The following is a 24,795-nucleotide window of genomic DNA, read 5'->3' on the forward strand; positions in this document are numbered from 1 at the left end:
AATTACATTTGGTTTTGTCTTTCATTGCCCTGGCTGACTTTTGTTTGCGTATTAAAGTAATGAAGCTGAATTTGTTTTGTTTGCTGTTCTACTCAGTGGTTTGTTAAGAAGCCATGAACCTTTGAAAGAATGGTTTTTAAGGTGCAAGCATAAATTAGAGTGGGTGAGGGTTGGTTGGGCTTTGCCACAGCATTAGCTGGCAGGTGCTGGCCTTGGGGGCTAACTCTGTCAAGTTAAACTGCAGAACCACCTGGAGAGTGCATGATCTGTAAAGTGGGCCCAGCAGGGAAATAGTTACTATGCACTCCCACAGGAGAGCATGAAAATCAGGACTGGGGCAAATGTGGCTGGACAGAACGGCACCCACCAGCATGTGCGTGGGCTGGATAGTGGGGCTGGTTGGGTTGAACTAGGCTTCAATGCCCGTTGACTTGTAGGAGAGCTAAATGGGATGTGGGACAGACTGGACCAGTTTGCTGTACATACTGGCAAGCATGGGAACCTGGGCAGGAGGCAGGCTTGGTGGAAGCTATGGGAAGTCGCCCTGACTAGGCTGCTGCTCCCACTGGTTTGTATGAGGGCTGAGTGTGTGGTGGGCAGAATCAGGCTGGACTGCAACACCCATTGATTTGTGTGGAAGATAGAACTGGAAACAGAACTAACCCTGCAATTGCAACCATCAACATATGTGTAAGCTGATTGGGGCAACATACTCTGCCGGACCCAATACTGGCATGCTCACACAGGAATCAGGCCTGGGATCACCTCAGATGAATTTTCTTTGAGGATCCCTCCAACTGAACTGCTGATCTTAGAACCCCAACCGTGAAGAGAAGTGTAGGTTCTCTTCGTGGTCTGACCATGGAGTGCAGGTGTCAAAGCTGAGCCTCTTCAGAGGCTCAGATGGAGCAGTGGATGGCAAATCCAGGTGCACATGGAGGATATGAAGTCTATGGGAACCTGCTAAGGACACTTGATACCGCAACAGGATGGAGGACAGACCAAATTGATATCTACCCTAGCCATGTCTTGGCAGTGAAAATTTGGGCTAACGGAAACTCTGGGATGTACTGTGTCAGCCAGTGGATTCTGGAGAGATTTCATCATGTTTGGAATGGCGAGACTGGCAGCAATTCAGAACTGTGAAACTATCAAAACCACTTGAGCAGGACCCTCAGAGCATGCCCCATGTTGGGGACCTGGGATGAGTGGGAGGTTGGGTGGGGCTTCTCCCTTTATTCTCCACTTACCCCAGATCCAGAAAAAAAAATAATAATAATGTGGAAAGAAAAAAAAGGAATGGTTTTTGTCATTCTTTATAACTTTTTAAAATTTTTAATCAAATAAGACAGAAAGCAAGATCATGTGTAAGAGAAGCAAACAACATCTGGACTTGAACTTCTTGTTGGTATTGTCGGGCTTGCCTCATAAAGATGCTTAGTCCAGCTCCGCAAAGCTCCAACCAGGCTGCCATTTTGTGTATTTGAATTTCCACTTTCTTCTTGAAACTCCCACCCCAGCCTCTAAGACCTTCAATAGTTGTGAGGCATCACAGTAAAATACTGAATGTTTGTGAATCCTTTTGACAGAAGGAAACTTCCCCCCTTTGGGGACAGCTTAATTTCTTGCTGGGCACTCAGAGGTGAGTAGGTCTTAAGGCCTCGGGCCAGATTCATGTCACCACCAAGGAAGGAGGCAGGCTGATGGGAGATAACCTTAGGTCAACCCCTAAAAATGCCTTGACCCTGAAAACTGACCCAGTAACAGTGTCTGGCTTGAGGAGATGAGAAAAAACAGAGCAATACACTCAGATTAGCTTACAAAATCCCAGTTATGGCCTTTACAGAAACTCCTTTACATTTCCTAAAATATTATAAACTCTCCCGAAATGCATGAAAAAGTGTAGCAAGTCATTGATTTTTTTTTTTGATCAACCACAAACATTCCACCCCAGTAAAACATATTCTTAGGAACAGTGTCCAAGCCCACGCTAAAACTTACCTTTTGTTTCAACCATACGGTTGCTGTACCCGCCGTGAGTTTTGGCAGAAACCAAGAGCTAAGGCTTTTCATTAAGCCAGGCAAGAAAATGTGCTTACCAGATTTCACTCCTTCATCAGCCTGACTAATTATACCCATTCAGTGTTCCCTTCATATAACCATTCAAATGCCGATGCTCAAAGACACACTCCACACCCCCCCCCCCCCAGACATTTACTTTCTGGTTCATGTTGCCTGTTTTGCTAATGTTCCCAGTGAGAAGAACAAGGGAGGCAGGGGCAGGGTAGGGGAGCAGAAAATGCAAGCTCAGCACAACCCAGAAGGGAAGACCGGTTTCAAGTGGGTGATAGGTCAAGACAAGGAAAAAGAGGTGAGATAAAGGTGGTAGGAGACAGTGATACAAAATAACTTCTCCTTCAGGGCATGCTGGAAGAGGGATAAGAGGGATTCGGTGCACCACGGACCCTAGGGCCAGGCTTTCTACACTGCTGTGTGGTGACAGGACAACAACATGGGCTGTGTCCATCTGACAAAGGCTGCTTTGCAAAGGCTGGTCTAGAGCAATCATCTGAGTGTGGTTGTGAGTTGTGCTGAGCATCCTCACGCAGCAAGGTTGTAGTGAAGTGACTTCAGCTCTGGGTGCTCATTAAGGCTGAACTTGACCATTCCAGCTCACGTAGTAATTACAAACCATCAAATGCTAAGCATCAAAGAGGTTAAGTGAGCAACAACTACAGAAATGTTGGTAGCATCTTCCCAAAGGTTCAAGGTCCAAATTGGAGTTCCACCTTCCAAAGAACAAGAACATTACTACGCCAACTCATAGAGCATCATAACTGTAACATTCTCCCTGAGGCAATGTCCTTGGGTGGAACTGCATTAGCTGAGCCTACAGCAAATTCATCATCATGGACACATAGCCAGCTACTGCACAGAGTTAGGGTCTGGCGCTGTGGTATGCCATCCTAAAAATTGGCCTTAGTGACAGAATCTCATACGGGCACTGGTTTGTGTCCTTGCTGCTCCATACCCAATTCAGCTCCCTGCTAATGGCCTGGAAAAGCAGCAGAGGATGACCCCGAGTCTTGGGGTCACCACATGGGAGACCTGAAGGGAGTTCCTGGCTCCTGGCTTTGGATCAGCCTAGTTCCAGCCGTTGTAGCCATGTGGGGAGTGAATAAGTGGATGTCTTTCCTTCTCCCTATATAAAACTGCTTTTCCAATAAAATTAAATCAATCTTTAAAGAACATCTCTTTAAAAAGTTCATGGAAAGACGGAATTAAATGATAATATAGATGCAAGGAAAATGAGATCATGCCTCCATTTTTGTAATACACATTCCCTACAAACTTTTGAAAACCTCGAATCTGCGATGCCAGAATAAACTTATTATTTAATTCCATTTTTTCTATTTTTAATAATTCATTTTATTTTTATTTGAAAGGCAGTTAGAGAGAATGAGTAACAGAAAGATATTGCATCTGTTGCTTCACTCTCCAAATGGCCTCAAATGGCCATAATGGTCAGAGCTCAGCCAATATGAAAGCAGCAGTTAAGTGCTTCTTCTGGTTTTCCCATGAGGACACAGGAGTCCAAAAACTGTCTTCTATTGCTTTCCCAGGCTATAAGCAGGGATCTAGATCATAAATGGAGCAACTGGGAAACAAACTGGTGCCCATGTTAGATGCCAGTACTGCTGGAGGAGACTTAGCCTACTACAGCAGAGCACTGATCCCTAAGTTCATTTTTCCATAAATTTTTGGAAATGTATTCATATTTACAAAAACATTATTGACCTAAAGAGCTAAAATTGCATTTCCCATCCACAGATGCTCGCCATTATTTTTCGTCTGTGACTTTATCTGATAGCTGTTGCTATGTTAAGCATAGAATTCTACAAGATTGCAGAGGGTGAACAAGTTGGAAGACTGGATTTCTACAAATCTCAGAGGAAACAGTTCTTCCCAATACCCTTTTCCTACTAAATTGCATAAAGTCTTTTGCCGTTCCAGTTTAGGGCTTTCTCATGTGCTTGACATGATACTTTTAAAGATTATTACAAGAAAAAAATCTATTCTACTACAAGCTCACGTCATATATACTCAATTTCTTACAACATGAAGTACACCAGATATGGTTCACTAAGTCATGTCTTTAATATGAGGATCGAGGCTTGCTGGACATCATGCATGAGTATGATGGTCATTCTTTACAAAGCTGGTGCTTAGCTGAAGCAATGCCTCAGAGTCTTGACCTCTCATGATTTAGCACCCAGTTCTTTCACTGGCTTGTCATTTGAACCTTATTGTCAAGGAATCATCAGGAAAAAAAAATGGAGAGAGTCTTCTGGTTTTTGGTTTCCAGTTATTGAAAGCATGCTACATATTTCCAGATAGACTTAGCTCATAGACTGTAGACCTCAGTAGCTCAGAGACCCCAAAAGTTTTTTATATATATATATTTGTATTAATTATTTTGCATTATGTGACAGTTTCATAGGCTCTGGGAATGCCCCCACCTCTTCCCCTCCCCTCCCCCCTGGTGGATTCCTCCACCTTGATGCAGTATTACAGTTCAAATTCAATCAAGATTCTTTCCTTGCAAACATATACCAAGCATGGAGTCCAGCTACTTATTGTCCAGATGAGACCCCAAAAGTTTTAAAGGTCTAGTCAGTCTAGAAAATATATACTGCCCAGGGCACCTGCTTCTTTCCATAGCCAAGATGGGCTAAGCAGGGAGCAAAGACATGGGCTTTTCAATAGCTCCTTTGTCTTTTGATTGACCCTGTCCAGCACATATTTTACATGTACCACTTGTAGCCTAGAAGCCCTATCTCTCCTGTTGCATATTTTTAAGAAGACACATTGTTTCTGAGAACTGAAAACAATAGTATGATTACAAAGTTCCATGGTTGTATTGATTGACACTAAATAAAGGAAATATTTTAAATCACCCTTAGTGGTACTATGCAGTCTAATTTATATTCGGCAACTGTGATAAACAATGCCTAACAAATTGCTCAAGCCTCATAAGCATTATGAGAAGACCACAACTTTATTAGACATTGAGAACTGTATTTTTCCCGGTGGTTGAACTGTAAGATAATGAACTCTTACAAGTGGCAGCAGAGATGCAAATTTAATTTTGCACACAGCTTACCATCACCGAGATACATTATGCCAATGGAGACACACAGCATTTGTCTAGACAAAATGCAAACATTTGCTTGTATTCAGTGTGTGGGGATAATTAGGAAGATGTGAGAGGAGGCTAATCATCAGGACCGTACACATGTCTGCATCTCCAGCCTTGTTTTGAAGTCTAGTCAAAAGCTGAAACTCACATATCCAGGTTTCAAGTTTCAGGTTTTTCATTTCCAAAAAGACTATTAGTACTTGTGAAAGTTGAAAGCATCCAAATCAGGCCTAAGAATTTTCTAACTCCTCCCTCGCTTTTTACTTTCAACCCAGTGGCATGCTTGAGTTTTCATATAGACGAGTAAGTTTTATTTTACAAATAAGCAGACACTGTCTGGGGACCACATTGAAAGAGATTTGATAGTTTTATTAATTTATTTGATTTACTTCTTGCTTCTCTTCCCCAATCTTATTTATGTCAATGTAAGTTGGAACAGAATTCATTATGCAGTGAAATGCAATTTGAGTACTTTTTATTGGAACATGATGATTCAATCATTTCTCCCTCTAAGTCCTATTACCTCTTCTTACTTATTTGTATGGCTCAAATCATATAAGATGAATTTGTGAAGGAAACTTAAGAATTTGTGGGAATAAAGGAAATAATATCCCGATAATTCCTTATACTATGACATCTAATATATGCAATAATTAACATTCTAATAATTCTTTGTATTATGAGTGCATATTTTCTCTGAGCAAGATCAATTGAATTAGTGACCTTGGCATTTTGAATAAGCTTTAATCCAACTGTGATCTTAGCTCATTTTGCTATAGAATTAGAAGAAACACAGTCCAATCTGACATTTCTACATTTTGTTGCTTATGCAGATTGTAAAATCTGCCAAATTACTACAAGATCCATTCATCTTTCTTCAAAAAATAGGATCTAGGAGTTTTAACACTTCACTAGCTGCACAGTGAATATACGTTACTGCGTCAAGGATAAACTTATATACTAGTTGCTGGCATTCATTAGTCAGCTTTTAATACTGAGCAAATGAGGGTTTTTATTTTTCTTTCAAATGGGAGCTCAGTAAGCACTCTTTGTGAGGCCACAGGCCATGATTCTTTCACAAGTTTATGCATGCAGAAAGGAACCACTGAATGCATGTAAAGAAGCAGGCCATTCAAGGTGAGATTCTTGACCTGTTTTGATAAGTGAACTAACCACTTATCTTCCTGAGCAGGCTGTTCTTGGTCCATGAACACCAAGTCCTTCCCAGGACTTCCATGTCTTGTTAAATGCAGTGCTGAATTCTCCTATCTCCAAAAATCACCTTAATATAGTCTTCGCATTCCTATTCATTATGATGTCATTCTGGAAGCACCTATGGCCTCTCTCACCTCCAATTCTACCCACAATAAGTTACCCTTGAAGCATTAACATTAGGCTTTCCGAGAAATTACTTTCTTATATGACTGATACAGTGGCATGATAGGTAAGGGTACCATCTGCAGAGCCAACGTGCTACATGAATGTCAGTTTGAAGCCCAGTTGGTTTGTTCTCAATCCAGCTCCTTGCTAATGAATAGCACACAACAGGGGAAGATGGTCCAAGTGTCTGTTACCTATGTGTGAGACTTGGATGAAGTTCTGGTTCCTTGGTTCAGCTTGGCCCAACACTGGCCATTGCAGCTAGATGAGGAGTGAATCAGCAGATAGAAGACCTCTCTCCTCTTGCCCTCTCTTTCTCTATGCTTTCATTCCCTCTCCCTCTGTTACAATGACTTTAGATAAATCTTCAAAACATATTTCTTATAGTATATAATACAATTTGTCAGCATTAGTGAGAATCCAATTATGTGAAAACTCAATTCACAAAATAGGACAGGAAAATTCTCAAAATGTAAATGACTTGAAAAGTAAAATAGAATAGGAAGGAAGTCTTAACCTCTACCATGATCAAATATAGGTCCTGGGATAGGTAATATACACTGAAACTGGAAAGGTAGCCTATCTTCTGCTGCCACCAGAATCCTAGGAAAATCTAACACAGAGCCTGTTCCTGAAGCTCAATGAAGTGGAAACATGTTCTCCACACCCTCAAACTACAGTAAAATAACTGCAGCATGACTGTTTCCATTTCTCATCCACTTTCCCTTATCTGCATACTTAACACCTTCAACATTCTGATCTTCTGTTCTAGAAACTGAGATGCGAAAGCCCATGATCATTCATTGAACAGTCCTGGATTTGAAACTTGCAAAACTGTCATTAAGTATCTGTTTCCAACTGCAATAGCTGCTATCACGCAGGGACTCCTGTTTTGAATTCCCGGTAAGACGTGACTTCCTGATTACACATTCATCCTCTGACAGAGACATATGACTGTGCGCTGAGCCTCATCTGAACTTCAATTCCTCTCCCCCTCCCCGTCCTGGAGTTTTCATTGTTGAAAGTCCAAGATAGTCTTATTAGTCAGAGAGTTGTTTTAGTTCATGTCATTGGGAAAATTTTCCATACCGGCATACATGAAAAACACGTATGTTTTTCACACATATCCATGTGAAAAACACATACCACTTTCACTGCAGGGAAAACAAAGGACCCATGAAATTCTCTTTGGAAATATTTCAACCCCTTTTCCTCTGAAGTTTCCTACTAATTAGTCTCTCCAAGCCGCTCTCTGGCTGCGCCTCCACAATCCCAAAGGTCTGCCCAAGCAGTGTACCTTTGTGCAGATGGATGTATGAGGGTTCAGGGGCCTTAGAAATATCTAAGAAACTGTATTTTGATTGCACTAATATTTGTCACCATGAACTTTGACCTGCAGTAGAATAATTCATACCCCAAACTCAGTTCCTTTTTTTTTTTTTTGCATTATTAAGATAACTAAGAGTAAGCTTTGGGTCAGAAGAAAATTATTCATCTGGCTAACCTCACCATTCTCATCTGCACTTACTCCAAAGATATGTTACATGACGTCTTTGGAGAACACATGTCATGCTTCCTATCCAAGGATTATTGTATTCACATACACAGACCTGTGTACTGGTCTGCATCTGTCACAAAGGGACTGCTCAAAAATATTAGTTTTACATCTCTTACTGCATGTAGAAAAGAAAGCCATTTATCAATGCCAACTCATGTTTTTATAAAGATTCCCTCTAGATTTAAGAGCTATAAGAACTTCGACCTCTTTCATTAGCCAGTTTGGAAACAGACCTTTGTCCTAAGAACCAAACAAGTCCTAGAAGCCAAGCCAGACAAGCAGCATTCTGTCCTACAAGACACTCCCAAGTCTGGTGTCAAGATGACTTTACTGGGGGACATTAATGAAAAGGCGTTATTAGTAACTTAGTTCCCTTAGTCTCCCTGCAGAAGGGTGAGCAGGACAGGTGTTGTGGGTGCTCAGTCCTCAAAGAGTCACCTTTGGAGATTCCACAAACGTGTGTACTTCAACATGCTCTTGAAAACTCTGCTCTCTCAGAACACTATGGTTGGAAAGATAGGTGTCAAATGCACCTACAAAATGCAATGTGTTAAATTCCAAGGAGTGATATTACTTAAGGCATATTCTGAAATCTATGGGACAAGATGCTTTTCCTAGGGTCTCCTGATATAAATTTAACAGACAAATTCACAGAATGGATTTGAATAAAATCTTTAAAGTAATATTTTCTATGGTTTTAATCAGCAAAAGAAAAAACAGGAATCCAAGGACCTCATAGTTGTGCTAGTAACTCACGGAGAGGAAGACATCACTACCAAATCAGCTAGCCAAAGTTAATCACAACACTCCAATGGAGCATGGCATCTGTCCAGTGGTTGATCTCTTTCTCCTTTCAGAATGAGGCTCACTACCTATCTTGTGTACATTCCCCAGACATTGTGTTTGAAGCTGCCTTGATAAACCACATGAAATGTGCAATGCCAACACATCAATGAGTTAGTAGCATTAGAAAACTCTTGGTGATTTTGGAAAAGATGGTCAAGTATTAAGCAAGACAGAACACTGATTTCCAGGAGAAAAAGCCAGGTTCCATTCAAACCCTCCCACATGTTGGGTGCATAATTTAGGTCCCTTTTTTTCCCCACCTAACCTTTCTGGACCTCAGTTTTCTGTCTATAAAACCAAGTCATACTATTCATTCTGTGGCACTGATAAGGATTGAAAAACAAGCAAAGAAACAAACAAAAACACTGAGAAACTAATGACCCATGGGGCCCAGCACATAAAAGGCACCAAAGATGAGTTTTTTGGAAAATGGAGAATGCAGGTTTTACAATAGGAGGCTTAGGGCATCAATGAATAGGCAAGTGATAATGGAGGATTTTAAATGGCAAATACAATATCTTTAATTTAGCAAATGTAAAATTTAAGTCTCCTGGGCCCAGCATGGTAGCCTACCGGCTAAAGTCCTCACCTTGCATGCACCAGGATTTCATATGATGCCAGTTCCTATCCCAGTTGCTCTACTTCCCTTCCAGCTCCCTGCTTGTGGCCTGGGAAAGCAGTAGAGGGGCAGATGGAATGGAGGAGAGCATGAAAACATAAGGGCCAGGTAGGGTTAGATGGCGGATAGATAGCCAGCTGAGACATTTTGTGTCACAACTGAGCTTTGCAGAAGCAAGTGGTTTACACAAGATCCAGGCCAGGGGTAGCCCTGAGTCCAGGAGCAGGCTAGATGGGGGGAATGAGACTCTGGCCTTTATACCAAAGTTAGGGAACCCCAATAATGCAGTCATTGAGATAAATAATCACTTAATGCAATATTTTTGAAAACTAAAATGAACAGAAATATCTATGGTAAAAAAAATATTAAAGCTTTAAGCAAAGACAGGATGTGGTCTTGATCTTGCAGCATCCACCTTGCTCACTTCACCTTGGTAACAATCCCATCAGGGTGGGGTTGTTGTTTTGTTTGTTTTAAATTTTCCTCACAAATCTTTTTGGCACCCATTTTATTTCTCTTAAAACATTGTTAACGAGTGTTTTCTTTGTTTGGTTTTTTTTTTTTTTTCTTTTGAGGGCTGAGGTTTTGTGGGTGGAGGAGCTTTAAATTCCATGCCTTTTATGAGTACCTAGCAATCCTCACTAACCCTCCTGCTGGTGTCGTCTGAAAGAAGGGGTTGGGTGGGGAGGGAGCTGAATGGAGCCACACAGGAGCAAATGGGGACATCTCTGAGGGTGCTTCAAGGAATCCCAACACTGAATTACATTCTTAAGTCTAGGCAAGAATCATTGTTAACGGACCACAAAAGCAGGCATCAGAGACCACAAGTCTGACACTGTTGTCTTTATTGACATATTCATTTGTCTCTGAATGATCAACTACATCACAAATTCCAGCACAACAGTTCTCACTTTCATGAAAACATCAATATGATAAGGAATTCCAAGTTTCATTGATCATTCATTCACACACGGACCAGCCCTGGAATTTCTGAACATGGTAGGAAAATGGAAGTCATAATTTGGGTCCACTGTCTTGCATCAAAGATGAAATAAAGTTAAGCAATGTTTGGCATTCAACAGGGTCCCATCCCTCCCGACCCCAGCAAAGCAGGTGCAGCATTAGCGGGCTGAATTGCTGAGGTTTGGACCACTGAGCTGAAGGCTATGCCCAAGCAGGGAGATTTGGAGCCATGGTGGGAAGGTGGAGAGACCTTGCAGAGATAACAGTGGATACCCAGACTTAGACCTCATTGATAAGTGTCCTTGATGAATATCAATCTAATTTCACCCACCCACCCAAAGTACCCTGCCTCCAAAACTGGGCAGGTGGTGTTGGGATGAATCCCCTGCCCAACAACTTCCTCCCATTATCCTGCCCTACACATCAAAGTTCTTGCTGACATTGGGGCAGGAAGAGGTTCAAAGGCCTCAATGACACAAATATTCTCATAAGAGGAAAAAGAGAGAATAAGAATATTAACACCAAAGATGTTGCTGATGTGTCAGATCTTAGTTCCAAACCCACCTAGCAGGCACTGTAATGAAAAACTGGGGAATGATACACAGGAAATGATCGAGTACACACAGGTCCAGAGAAGTAAGATTCAGGCAGTGAGTGATCATCTTATTCCTTCTGCTAATTGTCTCCCTCCCCCAAAGCCCAAAAGCTCAGAAATCTAAGGCATATCTATCCATCACCATCATCAGTAATAAGAGTGTTTTCCTCTCTCAAAACCCATGTCCATGAAAATCTGGGTAGGACTCTAGGAGACTAGAACCCTTACCTGCAAATAAAGAAGTTTCCTACTCAAAAAAAGGGTATTAGGAAGGGGAAAAAACACCTTCAAAGTACTCTCTGCCAACACTCATAAGAGAGTTTTTCACCTAAGCTTTGCGCCTAAGCCTCATGGAACTATCGGCATTTACAGTGGTTTCTGTAGACAGCAGGAAATGGCATCAATGGAATTAGCAAATGGAAAAAATGCAATTATGAGCATCACAGCTTCTGAACCCTAAGACAGAGAAAAGGGGTGATGAGTGAGGAAAAACAAGATAGGCAAAGAAATGTAAATAATAAACCCCAAGCCACAGTGAGTTCAGTTAGTTCAGTCAGCCACAAAACTCTGGGAGTGTCTCTGTTTCTTAGCAACAGAATGAGGACCAATTTACTGCAAAAGTGGACTCCTTGAGAACAGTGAAGTAGAGGAAGACACAGGCACGGTCTAAAAGTGGAAGCGTATCTGCACCCTTTCTTTAGGGAACTATCCAGCTGAACACTCAGGATTGCGTCTGTTCATTCTGCCCACATCACATAATCTCTAGAAGAGACCTTCCCTAGTTTGGGGTAGGGGTCAGGGAGCCTGCTTTTGGCCTGTTGGCTATGACACCTGCATCCCATCCCATGCCAAGTGCCTGCGTTTGATCTCCAGATTGGCTCCTTCTGATGCCAGCTTCTGGTCACTGCACATGCTGGAAGGCAGCAGATGATATCTCAAGTAACTGGGTCCTTGTCATTCGTGTGATAGGCCCAGTTGAGGTCCTAGCTCCTGGCTTTGACCCTGGCACAGTCCTAGCCATTGTCAGCATCTGAGGGGTGAACCAGCAGGTGGGAGCTCTCCAGCTGTCTTCCTTCTTTCCATCCATCATCTTTTCCTAACTGCCTTCTCTCTTCTCTCCCTTTTTTTCCTCCATCTTTCCCTCCAACCCTATATGCCTCCGTCTCTCTGTCCTTCCCTCCATCTCTTTTTTCTCTCTCTTAAATAAATAAATAAATGACATTTCCCAAAGTCGATACCAGCTCTGCTGGTAAATTACACCGTGTGGGGCTTTATCTGTCTTCTATACAAACACTTTGTGGAAACATTAGGGATATGGCACTCAGTCTGAATGCCATCATTATCTAATAATGATCTTGAGTTCCACTTTAATGCACCCAGAAAGTCAACGGTATGGTGGAATAAATGTGTTAAGTAATAGCAACAGGATGAAAAGAATGCTGATGTCTACTCACAAAGAGTAACTGATTTGAGTAACATAGTAAGAATCCTAGCTATAGGGTGTTTTCCTCCTAGGGCACCCCATGTCTGTGGTTCAAAAATACAGATACAGTCTCCTATGAATCACGGAGTTGTATCTGTTCTCAACTTGCTTTTAGAGTCTGTTAGCCTTCATCTCACTGCATAATGTTCCAATGCTGACACCTACTGCGAGTCATCCCATGGATGAGATCCTGTGCCAGAAGCATTTCACAATAAACACCCTGTGGATTTCTGGTCAGCTCACCCACCAGATTCAGGGAATGACCAAACAGAAACTCTAGCTGATCCAAGCACCAGCATCCTGCAAGGAGATGACTAGCCAGTGGGAAGTACTGGGAGGCAAAAGCCATCCCATTTCAGTCGAGCAACAAACTGCCATGAAATCACTTAGAACACTGAACTCTCTACAGAACAACTCTCACTTCATAAATCTTTCCAGCACACTCACAGACCTGTGCTCTGGAATGCTCAACATGTGATAGTTTAGCTACCCTGGAGTCCAGGATACCTCTAGACCAGACCCAACATGGCCAACTCCATGTAGTCCTCCAACTCAACTATCCTTGTCCTAAGGCCTGTGCACTGCTGAGTAAACAGTCAATAAGAGATCAGAAGTCATATATCTCATATGCTTCTTGTAGACTTTCAGTAGAACCCATCAAAGGTGAATTGCAACTATAGAAATAAGAACCAATCCCAGTACAAAGAAAATCAAGGGCACAAATGATCATGTTTCATATGTTCATAACTCTGCAAAGCTGTATACCTAAATGACTCCAGTGGTTACTCTTTACATTTCATCTTTGTTTTCTTACGTTCTCTGAGCTTCCTGTTACATCTCTATTATCTATTTTCAGGACACCTGAAGGCATTTTTGGTGACTCAGATTTAACTGTCTTACCAAAAAAAAAAAAATGTATCAACTAGAATGGCCAACTCATTACAGTTTTCCTGAAATCCTTCTGGTTTTGAAAATGGAAGTTTTACATCAAAAATGCCAGGAGGGCCTGGCAGCGTGGCCTAGCGGCTAAAGTCCTCGCCTTGAAAGCCCCGGGATCCCATATGGGCGCCGGTTCTAATCCCGGCAGCTCCACTTCCCATTCCAGCTCCCTGCTTGTGGCCTGGGAAAGCAGTCAAGGACGGCCCAATGCATTGGGACCCTGAACCCGCGTGGGAGACCTGGAAGAGGTTCCTGGTTCCTGGCTTCGGGTCGGCGCGCATCGGCCCGTTGCGGCTCACTTGGGGAGTGAATCATCTGACGGAAGATCTTTCTCTCTGTCTCTCCTCCTCTGTGTATATCTGGCTGTAATAAAATGAATAAATCTTTAAAAAAAAATGCCAGGAACTGCTTCAGGATGGGCAAACCACAACGGGAGCTCATCTTTATCCCTAAACATCTGTGTTGTAATTTTCCCCTCCATGAGAGAAGCCAGCAAAAGCTCACAGCAACCTCTCAGCAAAAGGAAGCAGAGCAAGGAGACTCAGCTCTTTCCTGTGTCTGTCTCAGGAAGTGGCACTCACTCACCGACAATCAGGGTCTAAGACCAAAGAAAGAGCACGGGGACCAGATGGCACTTTAAAGTGGTTCTCTCCACAGTTCTATCCACATCATAGAGAAAATCCTTCTTACCCATCTTTCGTAAGAATGAATGATGACCAGGAAAAATCAAGCAAATAACATACAGAAAGTCCTAGAACCTTGGTGAGCATCACTACACTTATTAAGTGAATCTGGTGTGACCAAAAAATCAAGAAGCAGCCTAGAAGTGACAGGTCATTGTCCTAGGCAGGCAGGCAGAAAGGATAAAAACAGAGAACTCCAGCATCTGATATGGAGAAAATGTGTGCTTTGTTACAATGGCTTCCACCAAGGATTGAGTGTCACCTCCACAAGAAACCTCCCACAGGCCAACTCAGCTTCACCACAGGGCACAGTCAATCGTCCAAAGCAGCTAGGTACCAGGAGTTTCTTAGCAGCGTAGGCAGCTCCTATGAATTTGTGTCTCCTGAATGAATCCTGGTCTGTAATCTGTAGGCACATGAAATGAGTGACCAAACTGAAACCCAAAGGACCATAAAACATGCTGAGCTATATCCTGCTATTGCACACACCCTTATCGGGCTGGAACTGGGGAAATCCCCAGAGCAAATGCATCAAGATCCACCTCCATCAGCTGGGGTCCTACCAGCACATCAATGAATGTCTGCTGTCTGCAGAAAGCATAATCCCATTGTGCTTGACAGACGATGTGGAAGGTAAACAGTCTTGAGATTATCACTGCGTGCATCTCCCTGACCTATATCCATATATTTTTTTTCCCTTTTCAGGCATCATATATGAGATTATCTTCTCTAGGCAGTGTAGCTTTGCTATAATCTAGTGGTATTTCTTTTGGGGAAATAGTGGTCAAATGCAAATAACATAACTTTACATTGTGTGGGTGTGCTTGACACCAACTTGCTAGCAAATCTCAGTAGAGTTGAAAATGTGCATTTACATGTTAAATGCAATTATGCAGCATGTACTCTTTCCCTTTCTTCCAGGGACCTTGAGTTGCTGTTTTATGCATTGTTTGATAGCTTCTGATTATCTCCTTTGGAGTTGAGAAGGGGAATAAGATCAAATTATAGTTAGTGGTGGGGAGCCATGACACCAAGAGGGAGAATAAATGTTTCTGGGACTTACCTAATCACATAATGCTAGCAAAATGCCCTACAGGCTCTCACAGGACAAGCTGTCAACCCAGTGTGCCATAAACAAAGCCATTTCCATGGATCCCAAAATAACTGTGATCTCTCAGGCTAATGCTCACACTGGGAAGACAGACTTGGCTTATTTTTAAAGTGCAGGCCACAGCCTTCAAAGCATTCCACACTGCTCCCAAGACAGTTGTTGATGACCAATTAAATGTTTTTAGAACCAAAAGTAATAGGCGAAAGACAGGACAAAGTGCTCAAGAGATTTGTTAATTCTATCTCTGACCATCAAAATGGGACTACAGTCACATGGTGGCATGGAAAAATGTAAATGACCTTGAGAGACTCTCAGGCACCTCACCCTTAGATCAAATGAGCTCCAGTGTTCCAGATACAATTCAGATATTTTTACTCATGTGTTGTAAATAAGTCCCAAACCTCTGTAGTTCCTGTGAAAAATCTCACCTCCCTTCTCTCCCCTTGTTAGTCAGTGACAAAGTAGATGTGGCAGTTAACAGGCACAGGATCAGTGTCTCCTGTGACATTTTCAAACACTGTAAAAAAATTCCCTACCTTTGGAACATCTTATTCACTTAGCTTTTGCTGGTCTGTGAATCTGTGCTTACCTAAATAATTTCCTAATGATCTTGTGATCAATGGGAAAACACACATACACACATGAACTAGAATATCTGAAGAAGTATGGCACACTCTCGAGGAAATCAATAGCTATTCACTTCATTGGAAACAGAGTTGAAGTGGGAAAAAAAAAGTTAGAATTCTTTCTAAGCATCTGCCACAGGAAGGGACTTGCCTCACATATACGCAGAAGGCATGCGCTACTCGGACAAACACAAGTACACAGAGACAAATCTAATTTAATTTAAGTCAAAGGCCTTGGGCCCCAGCTAATTCATAAGGCCTCTCTAGTAAAGACACAATTTAAAAGTTGATGGCATTTGTCCCAACAGGAGAAGATGTGACATATGCCCCACCCTTCAAGAGAACCCAACCCAAGATGGATGATGGGGTGAGGGGACAGGAGGTGGGTGTTGCGGGAGTGGTAGATTTTGGTTTAGATTTGTCTTTCAGCTTGGAAGGTATGTTTCCATTTCACCCTGTCAAAAAGTTCCCCAGCAATCAGAGAGGGCAGCAACACTGTTACCCTTGACCCAAGTTTTAAAGTCTACTGGGAAACCACCACGTCCTTTCGGATGATGCATGGTTTTGACATGTCTACACAGACTAGTTGTGTTAAAGACCAACTCCAGCCTTGATGTTGCTGAGCTCCTCAGCTCCATCTTGCCATCCTGATTGATCGAGGAGATGGGTCTACAGTTAAAGTGGCATAGCACTTTGAGGGATTAGTCTTGGGAAGGCAACTTCTTGCTTGGGTAGGTTATGGAAGCTAAGGAGAGTGACGTCAAGATGTTGTCTGGCCAGAATTTGCAGATAACCATAGAACTCTTCTCCTCCATCAGGCATGGATTTAGCCTCCTTTAGTTCCTGCAGTGACACAGGAGCCTCCAAATACCAAATTATTATCAGACGGTCTTGGGGGAACCTCTGGGCCCTGCAATAAAGTAGACAGACTTGCTATTGGAAAGTGCTTGGGAGCAATTCAGACCTGTTCAGATTGTGCTAACAATCCTGCAAACCATCTCCGGACTTGGTAAATGAAAATCTCATAGAATCTTGAGAGTTTCACCTAAATAACCTCACCCATTATTAAAAATAGCAAAAACAAAAAACTTCATTTCATCATGTTTTTTGTTGTCTATAGCTTCATTTTTAAATCAGAAAATTATAAAAATATCGTGGCTGCATGAGGATTTTTCATAATACCTTTTAATTCCATTTTCCACAAAATTTGGGAAGTACTTTCATATCATTGTTGAAATAAGCTATCTGAAATCATTGATCTTTCAGGACTAACTTAGAAAGATATGCAGGTAATGTATTGCAAATCAAACCTGACTCATCTTGATGTGTTCTTATGATTCCTACTGTTTTCAGTCTTGGGGAATTCACATAGAATAATAAATACCCAATCCAGAAGATTCTCTGGAATAATTGGAGCAATACCAAAGCCATGCTCCTCCATGGTCTTCCTGATCCCCACCTCCTCTCATCATTTTTCTGGCCTATGTCTCACATTGATTGACCTGGCTGATCTCCCAGAGGCAACTGGGCTTCAGGATCCTTTCTCCAATGCATGGTAATGCAGTGTCTTATGATTTTATGATGATCTAACTCTGGTTTCCCCAGCAAGACTCCCTGAGGGCTGGAAGCAAGCCATTGCGACCACCAAATATCTAGTTCCTGGCATTGTAGGAGGATTATAAGAAATGAATAAATATTTCACACACTGAATTTTCACTATCTAGATCTGATCCACTCAAATGCAATGGGATCCCATAATTGTTCTTGGTTGTCTCAAAACTCTCCATACATAGCATGATACATTTAAAAAGAATAAAGCTAACCTTGGAACTTTTAATAAGGGACTACATTACTGTGGTAATTTGGGGAAAAGGAGTGAGAGGGGAAAATGGAGCAAGAGGAAAGGGAGTGGGGGAAGAAGAACCCCTATGCCTATAAACTGTATCATGGTAACTAATAAATATACTTGAATAATAATAAGATACCATAATTATTCCAAAGCCAGTGCCTTTAAGGAACATGTAGATTTAGGACAGAAAAGTCAGTATGGTAGTTTGTGACCCCAGTGTGGAGTCTTATCCATACAACTTCTTGGAGTAGCTTTTTTTTTTTTTTTTTCTGTATTCCTAGCTCACATTTTTGTCCTCTCTCCCTCCCTTCCCCCTTCCCTCCCTTTCTTTCTTTTTTCCTTTCCTTCTTTTTTCTTTCTTTCTTCTTTCTTTCTTTCTTTCTTTCTTTCTTTCTTTCTTTCTTTCTCTTTCTTTCTTTCTTTCTTTCTTTCTTCCTTTCCTTTCCTTTCCTTTCCTTTCCTTTCCTTTCCTTTCCTTTCCTTTCCTTTCCTTTCCTTGAAAGGTGAAAGAGAGAGAGATTCCATCCACCAGCTCACTCCCCCAAAAGCCCGCAACAGCCAGGACTGGGCCAGGCTGAAGACCCAAGCCAAAATGTCTATTAGGTCTCCCACATGGTGGCACAGTTTTAAGCACTTGGGCCATTCAAGTATTTTTCTGGGCATATTAGCAGAAGGCTAGGCCAGAAGCAGAGCAGTTAGAATCTGAACCAGTATCTGACATGGGCTGCTGGTGTTGCACACACAGCCAGCCCCAGAAGAGCCCTTTATTAGGATTTCTTTAGAAATAAATATTTATGATTTCTTTAGAAACCTAATTAAAAACTAAATCCTAATTGGAATCTAAGCTCCCAAGATTCCATGAACCTTTGCATGTCACGTATTTGAGCTTTGATCAATTTTAATCTTAGCATGATTATGATTGAGATGTCCAAAAATGGGATTTTTGCTGAGTTTATTTCTCCCAAAATTTTAATCTAATCCATTTCATTGGCCAACAGCATGTCTACTAAATAAATTACTATGCAGGCAAGTATGAAAGAAATAAAGCCAATGGAAAAGTCTCTAAGTCATCTTATTACAAGTTGTGTAGTTTTTATTATTTCAATAAGAAAAATGCCACATCAGGCCAACATGTGGTCAAGTCCAAAGTAATATCATGTCCCATGCTACATGTTGCAATACATTAAGTTCCTGCTCTCCAGGAGCTCACAATCTAACCTACCCAGGACTACAAAAATACTTGCAGAGAGTAGTCATAATCATTGGTTTTATATATATATATATATATATATATATATATATATATATATATAGAGAGAGAGAGAGAGAGAGAGAGAGAGAGAGAGAGAAGGAGAGAGAATGAAATGACATTTATAGATGTGAAGGAATGAGGGGAAGTGAATTATTCCTTCAATCATATTATAGAAGGATTCGAATAAGATGTATTCAAGTGTTTTTAAAATCATGGAAGAGTGCATTTGGCTGGGTACTGGATAAAGGAAATTTTCTCCTGGTAAGCGAGGACAAGTGATGGAGAATGCTAAGCCCAGAATGGATGTTCATGTGAAGGGCTCAGTCCCCCTTTCTAAGTCAGGCCTGGGCAAGCTATCCCTGATGGGTAGAGACTAAAAGCTGAAGATTGTGGGTCTTCTTGACGGTTCCAGAACCTTCTAAGTGTCAGTGGCACTGAATGACTGAGCCACAGAATCAGGAGTCCTCCAAAGAGAGCCAAAATGCCTATACCCCTACACCTTTGCAGAAATTCTCAATGAGGAAAGTGACCTTGGAATGCTATTCTTCAGGATTGCTAAAGGAAGCAAATATTTCCAGTAGAACCAACCGGCTTGGTAGCCATCCAGTCCAGTTCTTTCTGTAGAAATTGTAATTGATTGCTTGACCTGTGTGCTTTTTTTGTAGCTGCCGTTCATTTTCTCATATCATTTTCTCTTATGTCATCTACTTGATTATTTTGTGTCCCTCCATTTACGAGGGAAAGTCAACTTTCTAAGGGAATGTAGTGTAGACAATCTCAATTATACTCAGGCTACCTGAAGTAAATCACCCAGCCTAGTTCTGGAGTCAAAAGACTCTTTTCCTAGGGAGAATAATCAAAATGATGACAGAGCTTTCCCATCATGCTGTTTGCTTAGCTTGGGTCCATATGCAGGGTAAAAAAAAGAACTTCCATTGGATGCTTCTCTCACCAAAAATGTGAACTGAAAGATAGCTCCCTTTCCACATTTATCCACATAACAGTGACAATATTAAGATTATTGATATCCTGATTTCAAATTATACTTTCTTGTTCAAGGAGCTCAATATTCTTTTTAGTTGTTTTTTTTTTTTAGACTGTAATTGACATTAAAAAATGTTGCATGTTTGTGGGATATCATGTGATTTTTTTCAATACATGTGTACCTTCTGTAATGTACAATCAGAATAAACACATCTCCGTTCAAACATTAACATTTCTCTACAGGAAAATGAGCAGAATATTCTTTATACATGTTTTTCCATTGATATTGTCTGGTACTAAATTCAGCAGAAATCTATGGTCCAGGCTTATATGTTCCAAACTTAGGACTCAATTCTTCCTAACACTTATCCTCAGATCCAATCTAAAGCATATCTTCCAATAAATGTGAATGCGTAGGAACTAGCTACTGTTCTATCTTTATATATGAATCAAGTTGAGCTCCCTTATCCTGTGAGGGTTTTTGGCATAACATCACTCCTAGAGCCCAATCTGGCAATAGTCCCACCTCACCTCTGAGACAGGGCAGGAGAGCGGTAGTTAAGATAGGGCAAGATGTAATTAGAGAAGGTATGTTCACCTACCAGGGCCAGGTAACCCCTGGAATCTTGACCATCTCAAGTCCTAGCCTTCATGGCCTCTAATTCATGTGTGAGGGAAGTCTTGAAATGCCAACGGCAGAAGTTTGCTTGTCCTTTAATGAATTCATTTTTTTTTTAATTATCTGAGCAGTGGTGCAGGAGATAGTATAGGAGGCTCCTAGAAAGCTCACATACTTGTTAACAGGCGAACGGGTTAACTTGATTCTGAGCAGTAAATGTCAGCGTGCATCCAGTGCACTTCATCTGTAGCAATGTCTCCTTGCTGTCATGGCATCACAATAAGGCCTCATGCTGGGAGCCAGAACTGAACTGAGAATGCAGAACTGCCCAAATTGATACCACCTGTGTACAACTCCCAGCCTTCCTGACTGCCTACAGCACATATTTTAATTATCTTCAATAAACCCAAGTTAAATTATACCAATTGCCTTTCATACTAATGATACTTCTGGTTTCTGTCTCTATCTGTTCCAGGATAAGCATGCCTTGATTCCAACTTCATCTTGACAAATGGTTTTAAAAGGCAGGCCCCAAGAGAAGTCAGTATCTGCCCAACAGCTCCCACCCTGGCTGGGGACAGGCCCCAAGAATTTCACAAGCAACAAATGCAAGCAATTGTTCTGTAGGCCCAAAGCCACAAGAATCCTTAGATACTGTCCCCTGTCCCATTCTTCTCAGGGGCTCCAATAAACACGTTGGTTGATAACAACCATGTAGCTAACGGGCTAAGAAGTATAAGCAGCTGTACTCACATGTGTCTGGCTTAAGCTGACTGTTGGTGATGCCAAAGTACTGGGGATTTTCAATGACAGGGATCTTGGTCATTCCAATAATGACGGCATCGGGGCCGCCCTCTGAAGAGGAAGGAGTGTTACTCCCGTTGGAGATGTGATGTAGTGGGCTGGCAGAGTCATCATCATTGCTGATAACAGAAGCTGGGCCTGGAGTGGGGGAAAAAAAAATCATCAGTTCTCCTGTAATTATAATGGTGTTAATGAACAATAATTCATAAACTTACAACTCCCCATGATAAGCATACAATTCAGTGAGTTTCAATATGTTCACAGTTTTATAATCATTACTTTAATCTATTTTTAGGACATACTCACCCTTCTCAGCCAGTACTCATTTTTCATTTCCCCTCCCCCCACTGCCAGACGTAGGCCTCTTTGAATTTATTTTCTATCCTTATGGATTTGTCTGGTTTTGAATTTCATATAAATGGAATCATGTAGTACATGCTTTTTTGTAGCTTCTTTTGCACAGCATCATTTTGATGAAGTTTATCTACATGGTAGCATGCAACAGTTCTTCATTTGTTTTTATTGCTCAATAATACTTCAACGTATAGTTGGGCCACATTTTGTCTGTTCGTTAGCTGATGAACATTTGGGTTGCTTGGGCTATGATGCTTAATATTACTGTGATCACTCAGGTACAGTATTCTGTGTGAAGTTCAAGTGTTTTCTCTCCCTTTAGGTGGAATCACTGGGTCATATAGTAGTGCTAGGGTTGACATTACAAGATCATCCAAAACCATCAGCAACACACAAGGGTTCCAATTTCCATGTTTCCTTCTCCTGTAATTTAGCATGCAACCTTCCTCTTTGTTCTATGAACATCTTCAGAACACCATGTCAATGAGACTTCCTATATGGATCTAGGATTCGTCATCTTTCATAGAGCCCTGAATGTTGCACTGGGAATTGAAAGAGCTGTATTTCCTTTCTACATTCTCTGGACAAGTCATTTCCTTTCTGTGTAACTTTCTACCACTTACACAGTAAAATGCACAAAATAATATCTGCTGGATATTTATGAGACTAGAATGAAAGTAGTGATCTGAAAATGTAAGTTTGTGTTTCAAGTGTTCAGATTTGTATGAGGTGCTGCTAAATGAAATTTAACTGGTGAGTGCAATCATATTGGATTTTCCTATTACTACTCATTGTCTATATCCTTGAATACCTGTACCATGTTTTATGTTACAAAAACGCTCATAACAATAATGGATTAATCGCTTAACAAAGGCATTTACTTTGCTTATAATTACAGTTTCCTTTCCAGAGTCATGACTTTGTTGTCCATATAGTAAGATAGCAATCATCTTTTTTCAGAGAAGACATGTTTTCTAATCTAAAATGCCAGAAGTCATAGACCAAAACATATGAGTTATTCTATTTTTTTCTAAACAAATTATCAACTGTTCACTAAATTCATGCTGTTTGTAAACAAAAATAGATTCACAGAGATACATGTGTAGGTGAGAGCTTTACTCAGACCACCTTTGATGGCAACTTCATACATGGGAAGAAGATGAGACCTCCTCGACAGATATTTGCACATGTCTAAAAGGAACCAGATGAGCATAGGGTTTTCTGGAAGCAGAAAACTGGCCACTGACGTAAGCCAAAAGCAGGAGGCAAGAGAGAGGGGAAAGGAAGGAAGACAGAGGCGGGGTGTCAGGGTGCAATGAGCCCCAACCTGAGACACCAGCCTCCTAGGAAAGGAAAAACAGGAACTGCTCAGCCTTGTGCAAGAAAACATTTTAACCCAATCCTCCCCAGATAGTGTCTGTGTCCCCACATCTATTTGCCTGCCTTCGCCCTCACAGTCAACCACTTGAGTGAGAAGCACAGCAATTCTGGGGGAAAAGAAAAAAAATCTGTTTTTCGTAAGGTTTGGAATCCCCTGTGAAATTGGATAGTTCATTCCTGGCACCTCCTCCCCTCACCTCAGATCCATTCCCAGCCTCTTCTTGTGGAGATTATCATAGTTTGTAGTGATAATATATTGGACATTCCCCAGCTAGTTGTGACTTAAACCAACTATGCAGGAGGCAGCCAACTGCTATTAGAGGTAATTTTTAAAGCATTCTCTCAAGGGGATGTGCACTTCAGCTGCCTTGAGAGATACACCCTGGCTTAAACCTGCAAACAAGTCTTCAAACAGTGAATGTAGCTGCCACAGAGCCCTCAAAGCCCGGGGAACCCCACTACTAGTGTTCATCTTGTGCCTAGTTTACCTGTGTTAGAAAAGACCAAAAATCCTTCTAGAATAGCTACCAGGGTAAATTCCTTCCAATATCCTCAAACTTAGTGCTCTTTGATTTGCCCCCTGTTGGGTCCAGAACACCCAGATTTTTTCAACAATGGGAATTGGAGCTCTATTATGGTAAGGCTTCTGCATCTTGCCTATAAAACTTAGCCTCTGGTCATTGACTCACTTGGTTCCTGGAGTAGCTGCAAAGCAGCAACTGCCTGGCTCCCATCAGGGGTGCAGTCAAGGTTACACATTACTTAACAGATCCCAGGTTTCATCTTCACCCCCAGAAATCCAGGAGTTATAATTTTATGAAGCACCTCATGCTGCCTGAGCACCTATTGTCTTTTCTTCTGGAGCCCCCCATAATAATGAGAACTACACTGACTCCCTTGGCATTTGTCTCTTATTCTCTCTTGGTCCAGGTCAGGCCATAAACATTACAGCAGTATTCAATCATTTTTGAGAAAGTTGATACCTAGGAGACAATCTTATGATTCCTCCGATCTTATGTCCTAAATCACCTGCCTACTGCAGAGTAGAGACCTGGCTTAAAGAGTTCAAGCAAGGTACTTGCTCTCAATTCCTAACTGTCACCAAAGGACTTTCCTTCCTTCCCCTGATCTCTCCTACTAAATCCTCCAACTCAGTTGGAACAGATTACAAGGCAATGGGCTCTTATTAAAGTGTACAGACATGGAGTGAAGCCTGGAAGTGTCATAAAGCATCATAGATAATTTTTCAAAACGCATTTTACATTACCAGAGAGTTGCTATTGACAAATTGGGGCAACCCATAAACCTCAGCCATCCATCAAGAGATATTAATTCTAGCATGGTTTGCTTCACTGCTGATGCTCCAAATCTTGGAAGATTGATGGAGCTGGAAAGCTTGCAGGGATTAAGCCCATTTTTCTAAGAATGTTTTGATATAATGGAGTGCAGAGCACAATAACATTGGGAAGAGAACTTACTCTCTACAGGGACAATGAATGTCTATAGAATTCAACAGTAGCCTGCCTGTACACATCATAGGATGCGTTTTT

At 41.5% G+C, this 24,795-nt stretch overlaps 1 protein-coding gene across 1 annotated transcript in view; it reads right to left on the reverse strand.

Moving 5' to 3' along the window:
- The window catches only part of NTRK2 (neurotrophic receptor tyrosine kinase 2), a 351,452-nt gene that overhangs the window by 125,788 nt on the left and 200,869 nt on the right, over window positions 1-24,795 (reverse strand). Inside the window, exon 13 of the mRNA XM_058672627.1 lies at window positions 21,461-21,649. Coding sequence (XP_058528610.1) covers window positions 21,461-21,649 — 189 coding nt within the window. The remainder of the gene's footprint in view (window positions 1-21,460; window positions 21,650-24,795) is intronic.

Source organism: Ochotona princeps, chromosome 14 (genome assembly GCF_030435755.1).
Source record: "Ochotona princeps isolate mOchPri1 chromosome 14, mOchPri1.hap1, whole genome shotgun sequence".
Taxonomy (NCBI): Eukaryota; Metazoa; Chordata; class Mammalia; order Lagomorpha; family Ochotonidae; genus Ochotona; species Ochotona princeps.